The sequence below is a fragment of the Myotis brandtii genome, unplaced genomic scaffold, assembly GCF_000412655.1.
Source record: "Myotis brandtii unplaced genomic scaffold, ASM41265v1 scaffold217, whole genome shotgun sequence".
Lineage (NCBI taxonomy): Eukaryota > Metazoa > Chordata > Mammalia > Chiroptera > Vespertilionidae > Myotis > Myotis brandtii.
In genome coordinates, this window is record NW_005358137.1 from 1298407 (window position 1) to 1322512 (window position 24106).

At 40.3% G+C, this 24106-nt stretch overlaps 1 protein-coding gene across 8 annotated transcripts in view; it reads right to left on the reverse strand.

The window, feature by feature from the left end:
- Nucleotides 1-24106, reverse strand: part of KIZ (kizuna centrosomal protein) — a 119799-nt gene that overhangs the window by 44369 nt on the left and 51324 nt on the right. For 6 of the 8 annotated variants that reach the window (XR_001362058.1, XM_014539478.1, XM_005865974.2 and 3 more), the window contains 2 exons: nt 15160-15273; nt 7987-8134 (listed from right to left, as the gene is read on the reverse strand). Coding sequence is in view for 7 of the 8 variants with exons in the window: in XM_014539478.1 (XP_014394964.1) it covers nt 7987-8134; nt 15160-15273 (262 nt within the window). In the remaining variant the exon portion in view is untranslated. The remainder of the gene's footprint in view (nt 1-7986; nt 8135-15159; nt 15274-24106) is intronic. The other 2 variants (XM_014539477.1, XM_014539479.1) reach the window with 2 other exon arrangements.

Below are 24106 nucleotides of genomic sequence, written 5' to 3' on the forward strand. Positions count from 1 at the left end.
TCTATGGCGCGCACTTCCCTTGATTATCATTGGTTAGTTTAAAGAAATCCTAGGTGTGGCTAGCAGAGGCTTGGGCTTCCGGGAAGAAGCTCCTTGCTGAGCACATGGCTAATGGCTGCTGCCCAAAAATGGAGGATCCGGGGCAAGATGGAGGGTGTAGCCCTCGCCCTTTCACATAGACTTTCTCTTTATGAAATAGTCACTGGATACCCTATGCATCTGCATGAAAGGGCATATGAATCAACTTTACTAAAAAGAGACATTTTACATTATTGGTGAGGAATAATTAATCAGTTTAAAGAGATCAATAAATTAGTAACCAATTCATTTCACAGTATATTCCCTGAGAAGACGATTTCAAAGACCATGGCTTATAACCAGGAGATTTGGTCTATTGGAAAAGACATCAAGAAAAAAAAGACTCTCTCCAACCTCATTGGAAGGGACCTTACTAGGTATTACTAACCAACCCATGCGCAGCCAAACTCAAAAGAGTTTACTCATGGATACACATTTCTCATTTAAAAAAGGCACCTAACTGCGTGAAAGGATCTCTACTCCTGTCTCTGACACTTATCTCCATCTACAGCGAAAATCAAATATTTTTTGAGAAGTTGCTCCAAGACATCAATAAGGCCTGTATGCTCACAAATTGATGTTGAAAATTGTTAAATTTGTTCTTTGAACTTCTCTCAAACCTTGCTCTTATATCACCTAATTGTTATTGATTGAATATACATAAAAGGATTCTTCTATTGTTACTATCCTCCTTATGGTTTCCTAATGGAAACAATATTTGTCTCCTCAGGCCCCCTTTCTTATTAGATACAAAAAATTTAACTTGGGTACCTGCTAACCTTTCTCACCTACCAGACAACGATATTCTGATTTTCAGCTATGATAATAAAGTTAACGCTTTGTTGAACCATGACCTCCTGGTTCATAGGTCGATGCTCAACCACCAAGCCATGTTAGCTGGGCTGATGTATCTTAAAAGCCCAGGCACCTCAGTTAGATCTTAAGCTTAGATTCTCAGTAGTTCAACTGGCTGGCATAGGGACCATCCTCAATAAGACTAGAATACTTCCAATGGGAATTAGATGGGCAATACTTAAAAATAGTAAACAATGGAAACCCAGCTAACTATCTAATTGTAAAAATCGAAGAGGTGAATGGTTATGCCCCCAATCTATATGGAATACTGAATTCACCCAATCCTGGCCTACTGTATTTACCCTAACAAATAACAATATATGGTATATAGAAAAAGGACATTTTTAGGGAAGGGTTAGGAAATTCTTCTGTTATACTAAGTAATTTTTATTGTAACAATCCCAAATATACATGGACAACATAAGAAACATTCAAGCCTATGAAGAATTTTGTGAGTTTATTTGAACCAAACCTTGTCCACAATTGTCGGGAAGCAAAATCTCAATGGATTGAGATAATGCTCCAGAGAATGGCAGTTTCACACCTTATTTTATACATTACAATCAAAAGAGGAGACATAAGTGGACAGATGTGAGGACGGGGAAAGCAAAGCGGGATGGGGGGGAACCCCTGGGATTGGATAAAAAGTTAAAATGACAGACACACACTTCTTTCACTGAGGTGGGTGCAGGATAGTTAATAGTCAACAATTAACTCAATGACAATGAGGGGATTTGTGGTCTCTGCCGAGCAGTGCCTGTGCTTTGAGGGTTCTGGAAAAAGGAAAATTCCTTTGACATTCCAATGATATGTTATCGTAGATGCAAAAAGATAAGAGACAGGCTCACTTAAGGTAAAGATTGACCTTTGTCAAGGAAGATACTGGCCTAGGGCATGCCTACCCACCATAAACTGCTTTTAGTTTAAAAAGTTTTAATTTCAGACCATCCTTGTGGTTATTTTAGGTCTGTGAGTTTGCAAGGTCACCATGCAGGCATTTCCTGAGCTAGTCAGGTAGCATGTGGCCCCTTTTTGTCCACAACATTAAATACTATGGTAATATGACATAATACTATAATTATAGGCAAATAACTTTGCCTGAGGTTAATAAAACCTATGATAATATTGATACTGAAAACCCAATGTATTGAGAAATTAAACTTAATCCTCCCCATGAAGTCATTTCTATGGAAACTAACTGGCCAGAAGAAAAATTAGAGTTTCTGGATAGTAAAATGGTATTAAGTATTAATTTGTATGGCCAAATATATCATAAAGTACAATGACAGTGAACAAAGGAGAAAAACATAGTACCAGTTTAATAAAAAATTATGATAATACATGAAATGGGTTCTTTGGTTACTGGTTTAATACTGTTGTTCTTGTTCTAGTATGCAAATATTATACTAGATGCAGAAAAAGAAAACTTAAGAGAAGCAGCAAAAACACTTGAATCATAGTAGCTCAAATATGAAAAATGATCTAGAATATTTTTTAAAAAGACATACAGGATCTGAGTGACTCCCATTCACCTGCCTTTTTTTTTTCTTTAAAAAAATTAAATACATGAAATAATGATTTGGCCTTGAATGCCATCTAAGGCTATGGTCTTGACATTCCCAGTGATCCACTCTGTTCATTCAGCAAGACAAAGGCTGACTCTGAAACTTTCTAGGAATACGTCTTCCTAGTACCCTGGGGCCGTGTTATCCAACCAAAAGGATGGTCCTCCATGCATCCTTCAGATTGATTAATGATCAAAAGGGGAAACTGTGGATGAAAAAGGGGAAGGGACACACATACTAAACCTGATGAGCTCAGGGGAAGCCTGCCTGGTGGCCTTACAAACTCAGCGATGAAAGTAACCACACAGAAGAGTCTGAAATTAAAACTTTCTAACTAAAAGCAATTCATGGAAGGTAGTCACATCCTAGCCAGTACCTCCGCTGACAAAGGTCAATCTTTACCTTAAGTAAGCCTGTTTATTGTCTTTTTGCATCTGGGATAACACACTTTTAAAGTAATTCCCACCCTCTTAGGCAACAACCACCAGAGCAGAGACCACAAACCCCCTTGTTATTGTTATCATGTTAATTGTTAATGGTTAACTATCCTATACCCACAAATGTAAAAGAAGTATGTCTATTCATTTTACTTTTTATCCAATCACAGAGATTTCCCTGCTTTGCTTTCTACTGCCTCCTAATCTATCACCAATGGATTTCATGTAGACCCTTAATTCTTCCCCTTTAATTCTGATGTATAAAATAAGTGCTTAAAGTGATGTATAAAATAAGCGGTGTCTGGAACATTTTCTCAATCCACTGAGGTTTTGCTTCCAGGCAATTGTGGTCAGTGTGGCTCAAATAAACACATAAAAATTCTCTATAGGTTTGAATGTTTCTAATGTTGACAACACAAAGAGAAAGTGAATGTGAAAGCATTTAATAAAACTGAATTCCCTTCTGTATGTAAATCAGTGCTATTAATGCAGATACAGAAAAGCAAGAGAATGAAAAGCCATAGATGTGGACAGCTGATGACATTTTCCCACATCACACAAATTTAACTGACCCTTCCTCAAGAACCTTCCTCTTGCACACCTGAAGCTAAACTTTCAGTGTTTATAGAGAAAGACAAGCATCATCGCTTAAGTTGTATCTAAGTTATAGGAAAGGGATTTTATCTATGTAGCAATTAAAAGCAAGGGAAAGTGTTCAGATGAATATTCAAGAGAGAACAAGAAACCAGCCCATCATTTAGGGAGAGGTGAGGGGATTCCTGTGACCAGTCGCATGTCTGATTGATGTGTGTGTGTGGGCAAAAGGACCAACCTATTCTACCAGTGACACCAGCAGATCACTCTGCTTTGTTTGGAGTTTTCCCAGGTGGAAACAAACATCATTTAAAATAAAAGGAGTATTAAGGCTCTTTGTATTTTAATGAAGCACCCAACTCATTTTTTTTTCATATAAAGTAATTACAAATTTTTCTGATTTAAAGTATGCAGCTCAATAATGTAATTGCCTAATAGATTATGCGGGTGCTGTGGACCTTATCGAGTCTTGAGCGGACATAATCCCAGTTTCAGAGCTTAATGATGTATTTACTCAAGAGATGGACTGACTCCCGCTGACAGCAAGGGGACCCACAGGTAAACATCATTTACTTGTGCTGTTTAATTAGCCATTTACCCAAGAGATCAAAGTAAATATTTCTGAGCTTCATTAGACTCTTACTTAACCAAGTAATTACCAGGAAAGCTTTCTTAAATTTTGAAAATCTTTAAGAATTTTATCTATAGAGAAATATTTAACCCATATTATTTACTAAATGTATATATTGTTTCAACGCAGGATAACAACTCCGAGATACTTGATTTTGCTAATTGTAAATGGATGTTGCATAAACTAAAACAGTCCTAGAACCCACAAAAGCATTTTAGTCCTAAAGTTCCTAATGCTTGCCCTGCCCATATAATTTTGGTAACAATGTTCATTGCTGCTGTGCATTTCTTCATTCAGAACCTAACCATTTGTGAAACTGCTGCTTTACTTCCATCTTTAAGCACAGATGTTGTCATTAATTTATTGGTAATTTTATGATTGCCACTAAGATGAGATCATGATGATTTAAAGGAACAAAGCAGAATATCATTTGATTCCCGAATTTTTAACTGGGCAGCCTCCTCTCATTAATAATGGAGTTATTATTTTGAAATTGTAAGTGGATCGGCTGTCTAGAACTTGGAATATGTTTTCTAATATAAACAACACCCTTTAAAAAAAGTTTAGATAACAAAGAGCATTCAACCAATACTTATTTCACCCTTGACACAGCTGATGTGATGTATGAGACAGGCTAGTAAGCTAGGACAGGTGGAATAGGGAAACTGGGTCAGATAGATGAAAAAACGAACAAAGCAATTTACAGCAGATACAGAAGGTCACTTCCTTAGAAATAACATCTAGGCCTCAGTTGTATTTCAGCTCCAGACCCAGAAAAGCAGCAAAACCAGGTGGGCAGCACCAGGACCAGCTGCAATGACTGACAACCCCCTGCCCTGATACTGACCAATCAGTAGAGACCAAGGCCTGGAGAAGCACAGCTAGAAAACTGACGAATATTCTGCTGAAACCATCCCCTGAGACCTCCCTTAAGAGTCCCACCTTCAAGAAAGAGATAAAGCCTCAAGACAAAGGGCCCAGCACTCGCTCTCCCTCTGTGGAGCAGCCCCCGCCATTCCCTATCCTCTCTTCTTCCCCCGCTTCTCCCCCCACAGGCATGCATCTTCTAAACTCCAAAGGACCCCATGAGGCTTGCAACCAGGGGAGCAAATGAGCAGCTCATCCCAGGCTAAATCCCTAAACTTGTACCCAAGGCCTCCTTTTCTCTGATTTCCCAGAGAGCTAAGGCAGCCCAGCCTAGGCTCTCCTGCTGCTTCTACGCTAAGTCCTTTCTTGTTTTATGTCCCCAGCTTCAATAAATGTTCCCTCATAGTCATCTGGATTTGTGTTGCGAAATTTTTCCTGCATGAAGTCAAGAACCCACACACTACAAGCGAGCCCTAGGCAGACCCACCAAGGGCCAGGTCTCCTTTCCAGTAGCAGTACTTGTTATAAACTATTTTATTACAGAACTAGAGGTCCAGTGTATAAATTCGTGCACGGGCAGTGGTTGGCTGGCTGGACCCGCCCTCTGGTCGAACTTGCGGTCGGTTGAACTCCCACCGAGGGGACAATTTGCATATTAGCCTTTTATTATATAGAATAGTACTAAATGAAATGGGCAATGAAATTTGAAAACAAAATCCTTCTTAAGATCTACATTTATCAACAATTATGGAATGGATTTAGAAAACATAGGTTCTGTTATTCCTAAAAACATTATTCTTTCTAAAAGAACATTCACACAAATGGTATCATACCTCAGCCAAAACAAAACTGTTATTCACTGATTCACACATCATGCAGAAAATGAAAATGTTTTCAAAAAGGATATACACAGGTTATTTTTTAAAAGGAGCATCATATCCTTGAGATGGATATGGGGGCTCTATCTGTAGCTGTAATAATTTACTACAGAAGAAAGAAAGATGAGTGGAAGGTTGCTCGAGAAGGGAGAGGAGGAGAAAGGAGAGGAGAGATAAAAGAAAGAGCTGGAGAAGAAAGAGAAGGGAGGTGGAAAAGGTGGGGGGAGAGAGAGAGAGAAAGAGAGAGAAAACGGGAGGAGAGAGAGAAGTAAGAAGATGGGGGAGAGAAGGAAGATGAGGATGAGGTCTGAAACAGTATGATGGTAATAACACATGTGAATTTGGGTTGGTAGGTACATTGTATCATCCTATGTATATATGTTTGATATACTTTTAAAAAGTCCTTTTACTCTCTCTCCTACTCTGTGTCTCTTTTTTAAATCCTCACCCGAGGACATGCCTTCTATTGATTTTTAGAAAGAGAGGACGGGAGAGGAGGGAGGGAAAGAAGGGAAGAGAAACATCGATGTGAGAAAGAAACATCGATAGACTGCTTCCTGTACGTGCCCCCACCGGATATTGAACCCGGAACCTATGTATGTGCCTGACTGGGAATCGAATCTGTTGCATGGGATGATGCTCCAACCAACAGAGTCACCTGGCCAGGGCCCTTCTACTCTCTTGTAATTTAAGAGGCAAGGAAAGGGCAGGGACTTGAGATCTGAAAGTTCCTGGAAGACTTGAGGGGAGATGGCAGAGGCTCTGGACATACAGCAACGCAGGTGCACAACCCTGAGACAGAGGTGGCAAGGCTCCAGGAGGGGCACATGTAGAGTCCTTGAACTATGTGCACGATAAAAATAACAACTTAAAAAGGATCAAAGACAGAATACCCTATATTATGCATATGGAGGAGAAACAATGATTTGCAATAAGACAAATTCATATTAAATTTAGGAGAAAAAAGACCATCTCTTTGACTATGGCTTTTCTAGGAAATGACAGACTACAATGGGAATGCTCTACATCTGGGCTTTGCATTCCCTTTGTGCTTCCTTCCCATGGGAGGGACCTTTCTCCCCCAGTTTCTCTCTCTCTCTCTCTCTCTCTCTCTCTCTCTCTCTCCCTCATTACCAGCTCCTAAGTCTGACCCCTCCTTGTCTTGTCTGAACTCCTACAGGGTTCCCTCCTCCTGGTCTCAGTCCTAATCCAAGCAGGTGACATTCCCCAAAGCACTGCAGAATCTTATTATAGCCCTGCTCAGAAAGCTCCCATGGCTTTCCAACATCTATTCAACTAAACATAAGCTCCCTCACCTGGCCTGGACCCTGCACAACTGGGCCAGGGAACACCTTGGACTTTCTCACCCACTATCCCCAGCCTGGTGCCCACACTTTGGCCACAGAAGATGACCCTGCTCCATTTCCTGAATATATGTTGGCTTTTCTGGTCTGTTCTCTGGCTCATAACAGTCCTTCCCTCTCATCTCACCCTATACTCATAGCCTGTCAAATCTTGTCAGTCTTTTAAGGGTTGCCTCCTTCTTGCCCCCGTTTCTTCCATTGTAAAGTCTGTCCTCATTGCTGCTCCAGATAGGTTGGCTCCCTTTTCTGAAGGCCCACATTTTTTGCCACTTTCTTATTATATGCATCCCACTATGCCATTCCCCAGAATGGGGCCACATTTTATTGATGTCTTTCCCTCCAATGGATCTGGGATGGTGCCTGTGTACAGAAATGGATTGATACATAATTGCTGAATTGACATGAATGACCAGCCATACAGTGTTTTGAAAGTACAGAGTGAAGAAAGAAAACCAGAATGCTACAAGATGCTTCTAAGCTCCTTGGAAAATGTTGTGGTAGATGTGTTTAATTAGATCTTACATCTAGGACCCGAATTAACTTTATGTAAGGAGGTGAGATTCCTACACAAACAATATGCAAAAGGCCTGAGATCAGAAAGTTAAAACCAACCACAAAACCTCATTTATTAGTTATTTTCTCAAATATGTTAATAATGTAACTATTTCCTCAAATCATTACCTTGTATATCTTGAAACTTAAAAAAAAATGACTAACCTTTGTCCTCTGGTCCACATTGTTGACTGGGAAAACTTCAGACAGTTTAGCTATCTCTTCTTCGACAGAATTATAATGTTCTTTCAAGGTGGCAACACCCTGACTCAATGGTGCCCCTAATAAGCCTGAGGCCGGTGCTTGGTCAGATCTATAAAACAGAAACAGGAGAAACATTAGAGATTTGTAAGTTTGGGTTACTTATGAGATTCCACATTTGATTTGAAAAGGCCCCATAATCAAGTTAGTAGAAGGTAATCCAGAAAAGCCTGGAACCTAATTTATTCTGGACTAAGGACATTTTTAGAGTCCAGGTACATTTAAAATTTTTTTATTTTATTCTGGTTATCATTTGATTGTTAGACAAGCAATCTCAACTTTGGCTGTGCAGTGGAACCATCTGGGAAAATCTGGGAAATGTAACTACCTGGTGCCACCCGCTACAGAGTCTAGGAAAATAGGTCTGGGGTGTGACCCGGCCATAACAATTTTTTAAGGCATATACAGTGCTCTAACGTGCAGTCATGGCTTCAAATCACTGCATACATAGCCATGCTCCTCTTAAATGTCATTAAAAGAAATAGGTCACATTTTTATCTTAACAATAGTTTACCTTGGTTATACTCTTACTATGGTCTACTTATAACTAAAAATATTAAGGTAGCATTAGGAAAGAGTTAAAAAGTAAGCCACCCTTGCATATATACTATGGTATTTGGATGCTGAAAGGAACCAGGGCCCCTTAGAAAAACTCCCTATTCCAGTTCTGGGGCAGGAAATGTACAAGAGAGCCTGGAACACCTTATCATACCAGAAAGGAAGGAAGCTATCAAAGGCTACTGAGTCATGTCAAAAGCCTCAGGAGCAATCTTAGAGAGGGGATCCCACTGGCCAAAGATGGCACAATTTGACACCAAAAAGAGTAATGGTGACAATGGACTGACATAACTAGTATATAGAAAGCCATGACTTCTTTTAAACAATAAATAAAAATGAAATTAAAATGGATTTAGCCTTAAAAAAGGAAAGAAATCTTGCCACATGCTACAATAGGGATAAATCTTAAGGACATTATGCTAATTGAAATAAGCTGGCGATAAAAAGACAAATACTGTATGATTCCACTCACATAGGCTAGTCAAATTCATAGAAAGAGAAAGGAGGATGGAAATTGCCAGGGACTGGAGGAGGGAGAAATGGAGAGTTGTTTAATGGTATAGATAGAGTTTCAGTTTTGTAAAATTAAAAAGTTCCTGCCCTGGTTGGTTTTGCTCAGTGGATGGAGCATTGGCCTGCGGACTGAGGGATCCCGGGTTCGATTCCAGAGAGGGGCACATGCCTGAGTTTCGGGTTTGATCCCCAGTGGGGGGTGTGCGGGAGGCAGCCAATCAATGATTCCCTCCCATCATTGATGTTTCTATCTCTCTCTCCCTCTCTCTCTGAAATCAATAAAAGTATTTTTTTAAAAAGTTCCAGAGATTGGTTGCACAAGAATATGAATGTACTTAACACTACTGAATTGTATACTTAAAAATGGTTAAGCTACTAACTTTTATGTGTGTTTTATCACAATAAAAAATATAAACAAAATAACCTTTGGATGCTGCTAGGGCAACAATTTGTTATTCTGAAAATTGTAAGTAAAGGGATAGAATCACACATTTATCCTGTTTTTGTGGTAAAAAAGTACATTTCAGAGTTACCAAGTAGTTGATGGGAAAAGTTCTTCCAACTAATAAATGCAGAAGAATGAATGAATTAGAAAAACCACCATTTTGAAAGCCCAAATTTATCAATGCATGTAGGAAATCATCATAATTTTGTGACTGCATAATAGGAAACTTTATATTAGAGCATCGTCTGCCAATGCTCGAATCCATGGATTAGTCTTAGCAACACTAACAATGGGAAGACCAGACATGTGCTGCCTGAGGAAGTATAATAAAAAGTACAAAAAAATCAATGAAACCAAGAGCTGGTACTTTGAAAGGATAAAGAAAATTGATGAACCGTTAGCCAGACTCATCAAGAAACAGATAGGACCCAGATAAATAAAATCAGAAATTAAAGTGGAGGAGTAACCATTGACAACAAGCTGGACAATGTGGATGAAATGGAAAAATTCCTAGAAAAATATAATCTCCAAAAACTGAATCAGGAAGAATCAGAAAACCTGAATAGGCCAATAACAACTGATGAAATGGAAGCAATAATAATAATAAAAAAAATTCCCAGCAAACAAAAGCTCAGGTCCAGATGGCTTCATAGGGGAGTTTTACCAAACATTCAAAGAACTAACACCTATATTCTTCAAACTATTCAAAAAAATCCAAGAGGAAGGAACACTTCCAAGCTCTTTTTTTATGAGGCCAGCATTACCCTAATTCCAAAACCAGATAAAGACACTACAAAGAAAGAGAATTACAGGCCAATATCCCTGATGAACATAGATGCTAAAATCCCCAACAAAATATTAGCAAGTATATTTAAAATGTCATACACCATGACCAAGTGGGATTTATTCCAGGGATGCAAAACTAGTACAGTATTTGCAAATCAATAAATGTGATATATGACATAAAAAGATTGAAAGACAAAAATCACACGATCATATCAACAGACGCAGAAAAAGTATTTGACAAAATCCAACACCCATTTTTGATAAAAACTCTCAGCAAAGTGGGAATAGAGGGAGTATATCTCAACATGTAAAGGCCATATATGGCAAACCTACAGCCAACATCATACCTAATGGGCAAACAACATATTAAAGAAGGTTCTTAATTGTGACAACCTTTGCCTGACCTACTAACCCTTCATTTAGCCCAAGACTTGAATAAAGTGTCATGTATCATTGGAATCCATGAACTTATTTAAAAACTTCCCAGAATGATTCTAAGGTTTCTGGCTGGTTTAGTAGCAGCCCCTTCAGCAACTTGCCTCTCTTGGTTCTGACCAGACGTCACCGATGTCATAATGCTACCCAATTCCTTTGTTCTGATTCCATGTAAATAAATTTATATTTGCATCTTTATTTTGTTTCACAACAGATTTTCCTACTGGAAAAATGCACTCACAGGCCACCAGCAAATTTTAGTCCATTCAGCTGGTATATTTCTCATAATGAATAAATCAACTGTGTTTCTGTCCAGAAAGCATGTTTAGGTAGGTTAAATTAAACTTGAAAACAAGTTGAATTAAAATGAATTAAATCAGTTAAATTAGTAGGGATGGATTACTTATCAGAGACCAGCCTGTCTGGTGACTGTGCACATGGTTTTTGCAGAGGCAAAGCCAAGGCAAGACTCTGGTTACTAATAACCCTGCCAAGTGTAACCATTATTTGGGTCCTGGCATGAAAAAAACAGTTAAGGTTTCCTATGATTATTACCCAGATTTCACAAAAAGATAAAACCCATTAATGACTTGCATGGAGGCAAATAGCAAATAAGCTATTGAAGGAGGTACAGCATCTAGAATTTGTGACTTCTGAACAGTGACGCCAACGCTTAAAGCACAAAACCAGGCGTTCTTGCAGATTTATTTCAGGACAGACTGGGCAAGGAGTGTAAGAGCCATGGCTGTCCTTGCATGGAGTCTTGCCCATGGTTCTACATAAACACACCAAACCAGAAAATCTGCAAAGTGGTACAAAGGACTTAAAGGAATTTTTTCGCTTTTGTGTATTTTACATTGGAAAGTTTATAAACACCAATGCCTCACAGAAAAACAAAGTTTGATGTCACCTAAGTTATATACTCCTCTAATTAAAAGACTAGCCTTTAAATAATCTACAATTAACTTCATATGCTTGGAATGGGTTCTGATCAGAAAACTGCAATTTAAACAAAGTGTACCAGAATTTCCAACTGGTTTACAAAAGATTGGTAATTTGATGGAAGTTTTAAATGCATACAAAGTCATAAATACCCCCGAATTTTTTTTCTGAACATAAGCAGTACATGCTATACTCCAAACAATATAAAGATGACTCAATTTTTCATCATGAATTTGGGAGCACAATTGGGCGATTGTATCTGAAAGTAGCCACTAACAGAGACAATTAGTTGCACCTGGAAAAAAAAAAAAGGTTAGTCTCATTAGGGTTTTGATATAAAACTACTTATTAAGTAATTATTTTAATGTTAAATTTTTTTCCAGAAGGCAAATAAATTTTTTATCAATTACCCCAAATGACATGAATAATATTTTAATAATTCATCATTGTCTAAAATAATGACTTGGTCTTCTACCTAATAAGAGTAAACCTTTTATATGAAGATCTTTGAACACTTAGTCCTTGATATAAGAAAAACCAACAACGATGATAGGAATTTTTTGTTTTAAGTTGCTTCATTTTGTGAGCAGGAATTCATTCTTCATACTCTCTTTTAGCAGATGCTCTGGGGCAGATGTCCCATTTTATAAAGGAAAGAGACAGCTATCGACTGCCATGGTTTGGCCAGGGAAACCAGCAGGGCTGCTGCCACATCAAGCACGGCTACAGGCTTTTATGAATTCATGACCTGTCAGAGCCTTCCCACTCCGCCCAGCTTAGAATTCCGTAACTGAAGAGTCATTAACAATTAAGGAACAAAAGTAGATCACTCTTTCCAAATCTGTGTTTCTGGACTGGCTTATAAAATTGACCAGTGAGCTGCTTCAGTCCAGGGGAGATTGCAAAGCAGACGGGAATATTTCACTTAGGGGAATGGCCCAGCAATAGCTGTGGGGGGTGGAGGAGCCCAGAGGGTGCTTAGATGAAGAAGTCCACGGGAGAACCTGATGCCATGATGAACACTTGTTAGAAAGAATCTATATTTAAAGACACAATTGCTCATCTCAAAGGTCATATAAACACTTGGCACTTTATCCAAGGCTAGAGAGTAAACCAGTGATAATCCATGTGCATTAATCAGCATCCTCAGTCACACACAGGACAATTCTATTTGTAACAGAACAAAACACTGACAATAGTAACCATTCCTGACTTCTTTATCTGGCTTTAAAAATGATTGTGGTATAGAAACTGTCTTGAAGACTCCAGATATTAATTTTGAAATTTGTGTTGGTCATAAACAAGGATCATTTCTTACGGAAGGCTGATTTATATGTAACTGTAGATCAACAGTCATATAAAATGCAACCTTTCATAATGGAAAGCAATGCTCTATTATATATGTTGAGAAACTATAGCAAATGTTAGTCTAGTAGATGTAAATATCATATCTTATCACCCACAATCACAGTTTGGTAGCCCAGGTTAAGAGAGTCACACAATGAATCATTTAGTCTAACAAGTCAGTTTGTACAGGGAATTATAAATGCATATATGCTTTCTATGCCACATATCATGATTATGGTTTATGCAAAGTAGTATATCAACAGACATGAAAAGCAGAGAGAAAGAAACAGCGGCCTGGTGAGAGAGCCTTACAACACACACCCAGAGTGCAGATACTCCTCCCAGCAGCTTCTTGTACCACCTTGTAAAGGAGTACTTTTATTCACATGATAAAAACCATGAAAGAGAATTTTCTTACATGTCCCTTTACTGCTTTAGATTGAAAAGTACTGGTCAGGAAGGCCATTTCCAGGACTTTCCATATTGGGAGAATGCTAGTACAGATGCAGAAGGTCCTGTAAACACATTCAGGACTTACAGACCTCACCCTGTGGTCTGTGAAACAGAACCATATGATCGGCCAAGGTTTTTCGTGACAAGGTCCTTTCAGAGTCCATTATCTGACTTCTCCTTACTCCTTGATGGGATCCAGCACACACTGCACTTATGCTGAATTATAGTCTAAAGAAAATCATGTTACCCTTCCCATTCATATCATTAACAGGAAACAGCCTACTGGCACATTAAAGGAAGAGAAAATGGCATTGGATCTAAGACAACTAGACCTAAAGCCCCGTGTACTCTCTCAGCCTTTCAGATGGGCTTTGACAGACATCTATTGACCATGCTCGAGTAACAATTTGTTCTTTACTAGTAAACGGTGAGAATGTGATTTAATAAGGGAAAATATAGTAAGTCCTCAAAATCAAAATCAGGGCTAGGACACAGGTAACATTCATGCAACATGAATTAGGCACCTACCAGGTGCCATTACACATATTACACATTTATATGAACTCAATAAGTAGCCCAGATGCCACAAAGCTTCTGAGGACATGGAAGGAAACCCAGATAGCGTAAAAGGTGGGCAGAGGGTATGGAACAGAATTCTGATTGTCTTAGGATGCACAAGAATCATGACTCTGCCAACTACCCTGTTGACAAACTTCTCTCTCTCGTCCCAGCTTTATGGCCATTTAAGACACAGACTATGAGTGGTAGATCTCAAACTTGAGGGATTAGAGTTCCCGTAGCGCTCACTGAAACCCAGATGGCTGGGCACCACCCCAGATTCCTTATTCAGAGGACCCTGGGTAGGGCCTGAGAAGCTATGTTTCTGTTCCCAGGTTTTATTGATGCTGGTGTAGGTACTATACTTGCAGATTGTAGATCTGTATCTTCTAGATTGGGAGCCTGTATCACTAGCATGACCTTGGAAATTTAGGAACTCATCGGGGGTTTGGACATGCCAAGGACATCCCTTTAGGTCAGCGGTTCTCAACCTGTGGGTCGCGACCCCTTTGGCGGTCGAACGACCCTTTCACAGGGGTTGCCTAAGACCATCCTGCATATCAAATATTTACATTACGATTCATAACAGTAGCAAAATTACAGTCATGAAGTAGCAACGAAAATAATTTTATGGTTGGGGGTCATAACATAAGGAACTCTTTTAAAGGGCCAGAAGGTTGAGAACCACTGCTTTAGGTGGTAGTTACAGTGGGTTATATGTTGGATTGCTCTTTAAGGTATGCTAACATAACATACCCAACAAAGGCTATACCTGTTCTCTCCCGCCAACTAAGCCCTTAAAACGTTGCGATAAGCAGGGATTGAATGGGTATATCCAGTTAGCAGTTAGAAACAAATACATTTACAAAGAAGCAGATGGTGATGTTCATAAGAGTTAAATCGAAGACTACAAGTGTGTACCCTGTGCTGACAGTGTGGACTAGTGTTTTGCAACTCTGCGACTGTTTTCTTGGAAGCATCGGGAACCTGAACGGCCACCCCACCCCATCCCAGCCATAGTAGTTTCATGACAGTAATACCTGACTTGCTTTCCATCGCTGCCACCCCCTGGGGAGAGTCTCAGAAGCTGGGGAAGGACAGCTGCTTCGAAGTCTTCAAGGTCTTCTTTTGGAATGTCACTGTGATTATAGAGCCTATAAAGTAAGACAGGTGCTGCATGAGATGTTTATTTAAGCACAGACGGCCAGCTTCTAGAATCTGTGGTGGTTCTTCATGGTTTATTGAAATATATCTGTAATATAATCTAGACATAAAAATGCAGCAACTAGACGGTCTCTCAACAAAGATGTAAAACAGGGCAGTTTGAAAAACTTGTTTGTGTGTACGTGGCAGTTTTAAATCCATCAGAGGAAGTAACTTTTAACCCTTTGAAGACTTTAAATCCACAGCTGTGCAATGTCATTCCACATTCCACCTGACTGATAGGAATGCTAGATAATCTCAACAGCAGAAAAGGCTAATTTTATATTGTCAATCATAACAAAGTTAGAGCTCCACAACTCAAATGAAATTTACTTAAATTGTCACTGCTAAGAAATTGAAAACTGCTGGCTGAAGTATAGGTTATGGCCTCCATTTCTGAATGCAGAAAAATGACTATTATTTCTCCATTTAGATCCCATGGAAATAAAATCTTCTTTATTCTTAGAGAGAACAGGAAGGCATGGAAAGAGGGATTTAGCCTTCATTATCTATTTCCAGTCTCCTGAGGGACTTGTAGAGTCTAACAGTTGTTTTTTTTTCCAGCTTTTTTTCTCTCTCTTTATTGATTAAGGTAGTATATATGTATCATTATCTCCCTATTGCCCCTCCCCCCCCAACTCATGCCCTCACCCCCCTGGTGTCTGTGTCCATTGGTTAGGCTATATGCATGCATACAAGTCCTTTGGTTGATCTCTCCCCTTTCCCCCACCCTCCCCTACCTTCCCTCTGAGGTTTGACGGTCTGATCGATGCTTCTCTGTCTCTGGATCTGTTTTTGTTCATCAGTTTAGAGTTTAACGATTTCAGATTAGGTTTGTCATGGTATTATAGTAGCCTCCAAACAGATTGGTTATAACTTGCTTTTTTTAAAAAAGTGTATTTTGGGGGAAAATGATTTTAAAAAGCTATGGGAGAAGATATTAAATACAAAGACAGTATGTTATGTTTTTACTGAGCTGATCACACATGTAGTTGGGAATGTTCAATGCATACCCCCAAAAGAAAATGAAACAATATATAAAACAATATGATCATTTAACTGACATGACAAGAATGAAAGAGACTCACTCTATCCATCTATTGGAGGGTGAGTAATAAGTGCAGGCTCAAGCCCACCCTCACTCTGAAACCCTTTACCCTGGCCAGGAAATACAAGTGGGCCCCATGGGTTCAGGCCTGTTCTGGACTCTGGGCCACCCCGTCAGTGCTCCAGAATCTAGGGCCTAATTCTTTCTGAAAGGCTTTATCCTGTCACCACTCAATTCACAGAATAACAGCCTGTTCTTAAGGTGAGCCAATTTCAGAGCAGTAAGGGAGAGCACTTAATCCAGTGATGGCGAACATATGACACGCGTGTCAGAGGTGACACGTGAACTCATTTTTTTGGTTGATTTTTCTTTGTTAAATGGCATTTAAATATATAAAATAAATATCAAAAATATAAGTCTTTGTTTTACTATGGTTGCAAATATCAAAAAATTTCTATATGTGACACGGCACCAGAGTTAAATTAGGGTTTTTCAAAATGCTGACACGCCAAGCTCAAAAGGTTCGCCATCACTGACTTAATCAATGAGAAGACAATAAGGAATTGCAAGGGGGTAGAGAGACAGAGCTCCCTGCCTTCATGGGTGGTGGGGAGGGGTGGGGGATGGCGGGGGCTGGACAAGGAGGAGGATAATTGGGCAGGCAGGATTTAGATAGAAGGGGAGATAACATTTCCAGCTAAGGACCAGCACACCCAAAAACAAAAACAAAAACAAAAACAACAATGAGGAATCACTCACCTGTCAGAATGGCTACCATCAACAAATCAATGAATGACAAGTGCTGATGAGGATGTGGAGAAAAGGAACTCTAGTACCTTGCTGGTGGGAATGCAGACTGGTGCAGCCACTATGCAAAACAGTGTGGAGTTTCCTCAAAAAATTAAAAGTGGAACTGCCCCAGTGATCCCACTCCTAGGAATATATCCTAATAAGCCTGAAACACCAATCAGAAAGAATATATACACCCCTATGTTCATAGTAGCATTATTTACAATAGCTAAGATCTGGAAACAGCCCAAGTGCTCATCAGTAGATGGGTAGATAAAAAAGCTGTGGTACATTTACACAAAGGAATACTATGCAGCTGTAAAAAAGAAGGATCTCTTACCCTTTGCAACAGCATGGAGGGACCTGGAGAATATTACGCTAAGTGCAATAAGCCAGTCAGAGAAAGACAAGTATCACATGATCTCACTTATATGTGGGATCTAATGAACAAAAATAATCTCACAAACAAAACAGATCCAGAAACATGGACGCATGGAACAGACTAAGGATTCTCAGAGGGAAGTGGGGGGGAGGGAAGAGATTAACAAAAGAACTTATATGCATATGTGCATAACCCATGGACACAGACAATAGTGGGGTGAAAACTTGGGGAGGAGAAGAAAGTGGGAAGGAGGATATTAATGGGGGGAAAAAAGGGAGACATCAGTAATGCTTTCAACAATAAAGATAAATGGGGGGCGGGGGGAGAAAGAATGTGCTACAAGAAAAAAAAAGGCGGCAGGAAATGCCAGGGGAAGAGAGGTGTGGGGACCAGCAAGGACCCCATGAGCCTTGCAGCCAGGGAAGCAATGGGCAGTGACAGCTTGTCCTGGGCTTACCGCCTGAACCTGTCTCCAAGGCCCCTTTTCTCTGTGTAGCCCTTCCCTTTGTATATCCCCACCTCACCTCCTTTTCCTTAAATAAATTCAATTTTCATTCATCACTGAATGAGATGACTAACCTGCCTGTACGCTACCACGTTAACCTTTCAGTACCCCTTGTTGCCTGCATACTGTACCCTCCCCACCCCCAATACCACCATGGTATGCCAGTACTCAGTAACACCTGATAGTCCAGTCCGGACAAATACTAGATAACCTCTGTTCTTTTCCAATCTGATCAATCCAAGAGGGAGGCTTAGCCTAGCTCATCTCACACTTGTCTAGGAGCCTCTCTGACTACCTCATTAACAGGATCTCTCCTATCCCTGATTCCTTTAGCACAATTAGACAACATCCTACACTGCACTATTTTCTAGTTATGTCATATCTGCCTAGTCTTCTCAACAAAACCAAAAGCTAGTTTAGAACAGCAACTGGATTTCAGGATTTTTATTGTACTGTAAGCTACACATAGCACTCGGCACATGCTGAAGACACCTTTACACTATGTGTTGAGTGACAGGTCAAGATTTAAACCTAGATTAGAGAAATTGGTGATACATCTATTTTTACAGTCTGTGTTTAGATGTTGGTTTTATACCAGTCTGGGGCTTCCATGGGTGACAGCAAGTAATCAATAAGATGCCACAAGCATTGTCTGCACCGAGCTTATGGTCTACTCTAGATTAGTTCAGAACCTTGTCTGGCTAAAAGATGAGCTGGTCTGTGCTGCGGGTTTCTAACAGTTAGTTATTAACAAAAGGAAGGGAGCAAAGAAACCAGCCTCATTATGTAGGAAGAGGCAGCTTCACAGTCCCCGGGGAGTCCATCTGACTGGGGAGTAGGGGAAATGGCACAGGGGAAGTCCTATTAGTGTATGTGCAATAGAAGCCAAACGATAAAGCAGAACTATGAAGCTTGCACAGTAGGAGCCAAAATGGAGACCATAAAGGGGGAGGAGATGACCCTGGGAAAGGACTGGGTAGGATAAGGGCACTAAACCCCAGAAAATCCAAAAAAGGAATTGGATGGTAGGAGGGTACTAGCACAGCTCCAGGAAAAGCCAGGAAAGAGATGGATAGTTTGAAAGAAAGCCTGCACCTCCTGAAACACAAGGAATTAGAGTAAAAGCTTAACAAAGGCCCGTCTGGGTGGGCAGGGCAGCTGTGCAGCCTGGGAGCCATTGAGCCTTGGTGACAGATATACAGTGAGCGAAACGAGGCGCAGAGAAGTTAAATAACTTGCCCAAGGTCACACAGCTAAGAATTTTAATGCCAGCCGGGAGCAGAGACTGAGCTGGACTACTGGAGCCTCAGACACTGGAGGTGATAGCACTGCAACTCTGGGTCCTGACCCTCCTGGGCCAGTGGGCACAAGTGCAGGCCTGCAGCCCCGGAAGCTGAACTTTTCCCATTGCAAGACGGAGCTGAACCACCTGGTCATGGATGAGGCATCGGGCACGATGTACCTGGGGGCACATCAGCAATGCCAACCAGTTTCTTTTGCTGGACCCACCAGTGAAGCCTCCCGTCAAGTGCGACAGCCTTTTCAGGGGCATCTGTGCCCTGTGCACCCTTCTTTCTCTTGGACTGTACTTTTGCTTTCTTTTCTCCTAAACTCTAAGGGTCCCCACGAGACTTGCAACCAGGGAAGCAGAGGACTTTAAGGACTCTCTTTTTGCCTCTGTAACTTCCTTTCCTGAGAGAGGGCAGCCCAGTCTAGGCTTATTCCTGTTGCTGTGATCTGGGCTCTTCTATCCTAAGCCTTCCTTTGTTTTTGCTCTAATAAATCTTGCCACTATCACTCAAATCCTCCTTCGAGAGTGTCCCTGAAATTCCTTTCCCACGACACTGTAAGAAACTATTTCTGCCAGTAACAATACCAGACTAGTTTGCAAAATATACATCATATACATCAATTCTTTGCTGAAAATAACTCCACTAAATGATTCACACACTGTAAAAAGCTAAAGATTAAAGACTATGTATTATAAAAACACTATTTTAGAATCCAAGATCCCAATTTCTTTCATGTCTTCTATTTGCATTCCTATGGTCCTGGAACCAACAGGCTGAGCCCTACCATCAGCTTGTTCTTTGGGAAGTCCAGTAAGTGGACAAACCTGCTAGCTGACAAGTAATTGTTAGAAACACAAATGACACTTTACTTATTTTTTGTTAATCCTCACCTGAGGATATTTTCTCCATTGATTTTTAGAGAGAGTGGGAGGGAGGGAGGGGAGAGAGAGGAAGAGAAACATCGATGGGAGAGAGACACATTGATTGGTTGCCCCCCCCCGACACACCCGACCAGGACCGGGGATCAAACCTGCAACCCATGTATCAGGAATCAAACCAGTTACCCTTCGGTGGGAAGGCCGATGCTCTAACCATTGAACCATGCCGGCCAAGGCCACAAATGACACTTTCAAGAGGTATATTTTATTTTACCCAGTAACAGTTAAAGCATACAACTACATTTTTGGGGTTTAAATTGAAAGCAATTGCTTTCTAGCTTCATTTTCATCTTTCAATCTCACTGAATTTGGGCGATAATTTAGAGAACAACTCTACTGCAAGATAATGTGAACACTCAAATTAAGGTTTGTTGTTTTTTTTAAAAAATATTTTATTGATTTTTTACAGAGAGGAAGGGAGAGGGAATAGAGAGTTAGAAACATCAATGTGAGAGAAACATCGATCAGCCATCTCCTGCACCCCCGCCACTGGGGACGTGCCCAGCAACCAAGGTACATGCCCTTGATCAGAATCGAACCCGGGACCATTCAGTCCACAGGCCGACGCTCTATCCACTGAGCCAAACTGGCCAGGGCAAGGTTTGTTTTTTTAAAAGTGAGTTAGAAAGAAAAGTTTCTCTGCTTTTTATTTCAGTATCAAAACTGATAATTATTTCTTGGAAAAAATAACCCAGTATGAGGACTACAGAAAATAAACTTTTCTTTAACTCTACCAGATAACTTTCACACATTCCTGTGGGTATTATCTTTTGGGGGACTTAGAATTTATGTGTTTCAATTATAGTGCTACAGGCTGAGCTTACAGGTTTTATATTCTCTAGGGGACAAAAGTCTCAAAATGGTATGGCAATCACTGACCATAAATAGTTATGTGTTTGCTTAAGTAATTTACGTAATATAATGCTACGTTTAAAAGGTTTTATAAAATTCATTTACTGTATTTTTAATGAGACTGAAAAATGGTAAGTACTATAGTTAGTCACATCCCGAACAAAGTTTTAGGAAAAAAATTGTCTTTAACAATGACAAATAAAAAAGACGCATCTTTGTGGAGGTGACCATAAGCTATGGGTGTGGTGACCATAAGCTATGAACCCATGCACAGAAAGGTGGGAGAGAGACAAAGCAACCCTCCTTTTTTCCCAATTCCAATGCAAAAACAGTTGCCCCAAAACTCCACTACTTCCTCCTCCCGGTTTGATCCTACTTTGATCTTTAAACTAACAACACATGATTTGTATAGAAAAGTTTACTTTTAAAACTATCACTTTATCTTTTTTTTTAACATTTAATTCTCAAGGAAATTTATTGATTCCAATGAACAAGATTTAAAATCCTCCCATAACCCTATTTCTTAAGTTTAAGCAGAAGTAACAGAATGCACTCATGTACCAAACACTCAAAAGACCACAACTGCTACAAAATATAACTAAGGAGCCAGAGGACACTGTTGTCACTCAAAACTGAGACTCTAATTCAATTTGTGTAGCTTACTGGTCATCCTGAAGCAATTCAGCACCTTCACCGACAAGAGAAAACCTTCAGTGACCTCCCATCCACAGGTACACAAATACAATTGAGAGGCGGAGAGGTCCCTAGAAGCTCTACCTCTATAAAGATGCAAATTAAGGTTTAAGCAGTATAACAATTGGCTGGAGCTAATCCTTTTACAGAGGTGTAAATGGCTATTGAGAACTGAATTCTAGGCTGCTAGCTTTTGTTAAGGAGCATCACTGACCAATTCCACCCAAGAGTAATGCCCAGCCACAAACTCCGGGACTGTCAATAGTTTCATAAAGCCAGTGCAATTTGTTTGCTTTGATATCAGATTTCCTGACCATAAATCCAAATGTGTAAATATAAACCGCATCAAGAATTAATGCCCTGGGAAAATAAACTGGAGCGACTATCTCAAACCTGACCCCCAATGGCTGGAACAGCTGTATGTGCGGCCACAGTGAAGTTTGTATAGGGGGTTTTGTTTGCCACACAAAACAGTTGTAGAAAGGACAAACACATACATAGTTAACCAGTCCTTTTCTTTTAATGGGCAGTCTAACGAAACCTATGTTTTGGTGGCTACCTCAGTTCCCATTGTGCAGCCCCTTGGGTGGTCCCTTACAGGGGGCCACTCGAAGGAAGCACAATGCCTACAAGAAGGGAAGGAGGGGACTGAGACACAAAGGCCAACGGAGCAGGGCGGGCTGCAGCAGGCTGCAGACCAAGGGTCAGCCAATGGGCTCCTGTTCTTTACCCAGGAAACAAGGGCTCCTTCTCTTTACCTGGAAACAGTGTTGTTAAGCTGACAGCTTGAATCATGGGCTACATTTTGTAGGGTACCGTCCATCTGGGTTAAGGTCCTCTTTATTGTGGCAGAGGCTGCACAAGCAAAACCCTTGCCTTTTCCCCCACTTTGGCCTCATAACCCGACCTCATCATTCTGTTCCATTTTTTTTTTCCTTAATGAGGCGCTGGGAGGCCTGGGAGAGTTTATAATAGGTGTTTCCCTCCACCCTCACACAGGGATAACTGTTTGAACCATAATGTGTTTTAGTAGCCAAGAATTACTTGTGATGGCTGCAGATGTGCTTTATGAAATGGGTAAGTGTTCTCAGTCCATTTTCTCTTCAACAACTATGGATCCCATGCTTAACATCTGGGCTGATAAAAATTCTCCTTGGTGGGAAGGTGAAGTCCAGAATGATTTGCTCTTGTTCCCTGGGTTTCTTTTAAATTGGCACTCACTGTCTGGCCAGTGTGGCTCAGTGGTTGAGCACAGACCCATGAACCAAGAGGTCAGGGCTAGATTCCTGGTCATGGCTCATGCCTGGGTTATGGGCTCTATCCCCAGTAGGGGGTGTGCAGGAGGCAGCTGATCAATGATTCTTTCTCATCATTGATGTTTCCATCTCCCTCTCCTTACTCTCTCTGCAATACATATTTTTTAAAAAATTAAATTAATTTTAAATGACCAGAGGAGTGTCATTATGTTACCTGTGCTCTCCAATCGGCGGTGCACACAGATTTATGAAGCCAGTCACCTAAAGTGACCCAGCTTTAAATATCTGCTGCAAAAAAGAACATTGAGGGAAAATGTTTGATTGTCATATAACATTATACCTTTCAAAAATTCAATATAATCAAGTTCTCATTTTGGAAAAGTTTAAAAAAGACTATTAATTAACCAAGGAGACAAAGAACCTGTACTCAGAAAACTACAGGATGCTGAAAAAAGAGATAGAGGAAGACATAAACAATGGAAGAATATACCGTGTTCATGGGTTGGTAGAATCAACATCATTAAAAAGTCCATACTACCAATAGCAATCTACAGATTCAATGCAATCCCCATTAATGTATGCGGGAAATGTATTTATACGTTTTACGTTGACTGTAAGAAGTAGAGCCACCTGTTAGCGGGCGATAAAAACTACCCGAAAACAATGTATTAAAATACCAAAGGCATATTTCAAAGACCTAGAACAAACTCTCCAAAAATTCATCTGGAATAAAAAAAGACACCGATTAGCCACAGCAATATTGAGAAAGAAGAACAATATTGGAGGGCTCACAATACCGGATATCAAGCTACAGTGGGGCCTTGACTTACGAGTGTCCCGACTAACGAGTTTTTCGAGATACGAGCTGTCTCTCGGCCGATTTTTTGCTTTGAGTTGCGAGCTAAAATTCAGGTTACGAGCCAGCTTCAGATACCCCACCGCTAGTTGGCACAGCGAACGTCACAGTGAACGCCACAACATCAGCCCAGCATCACGTGTCATTGTAATGGTGAAAATTGATTTGACATA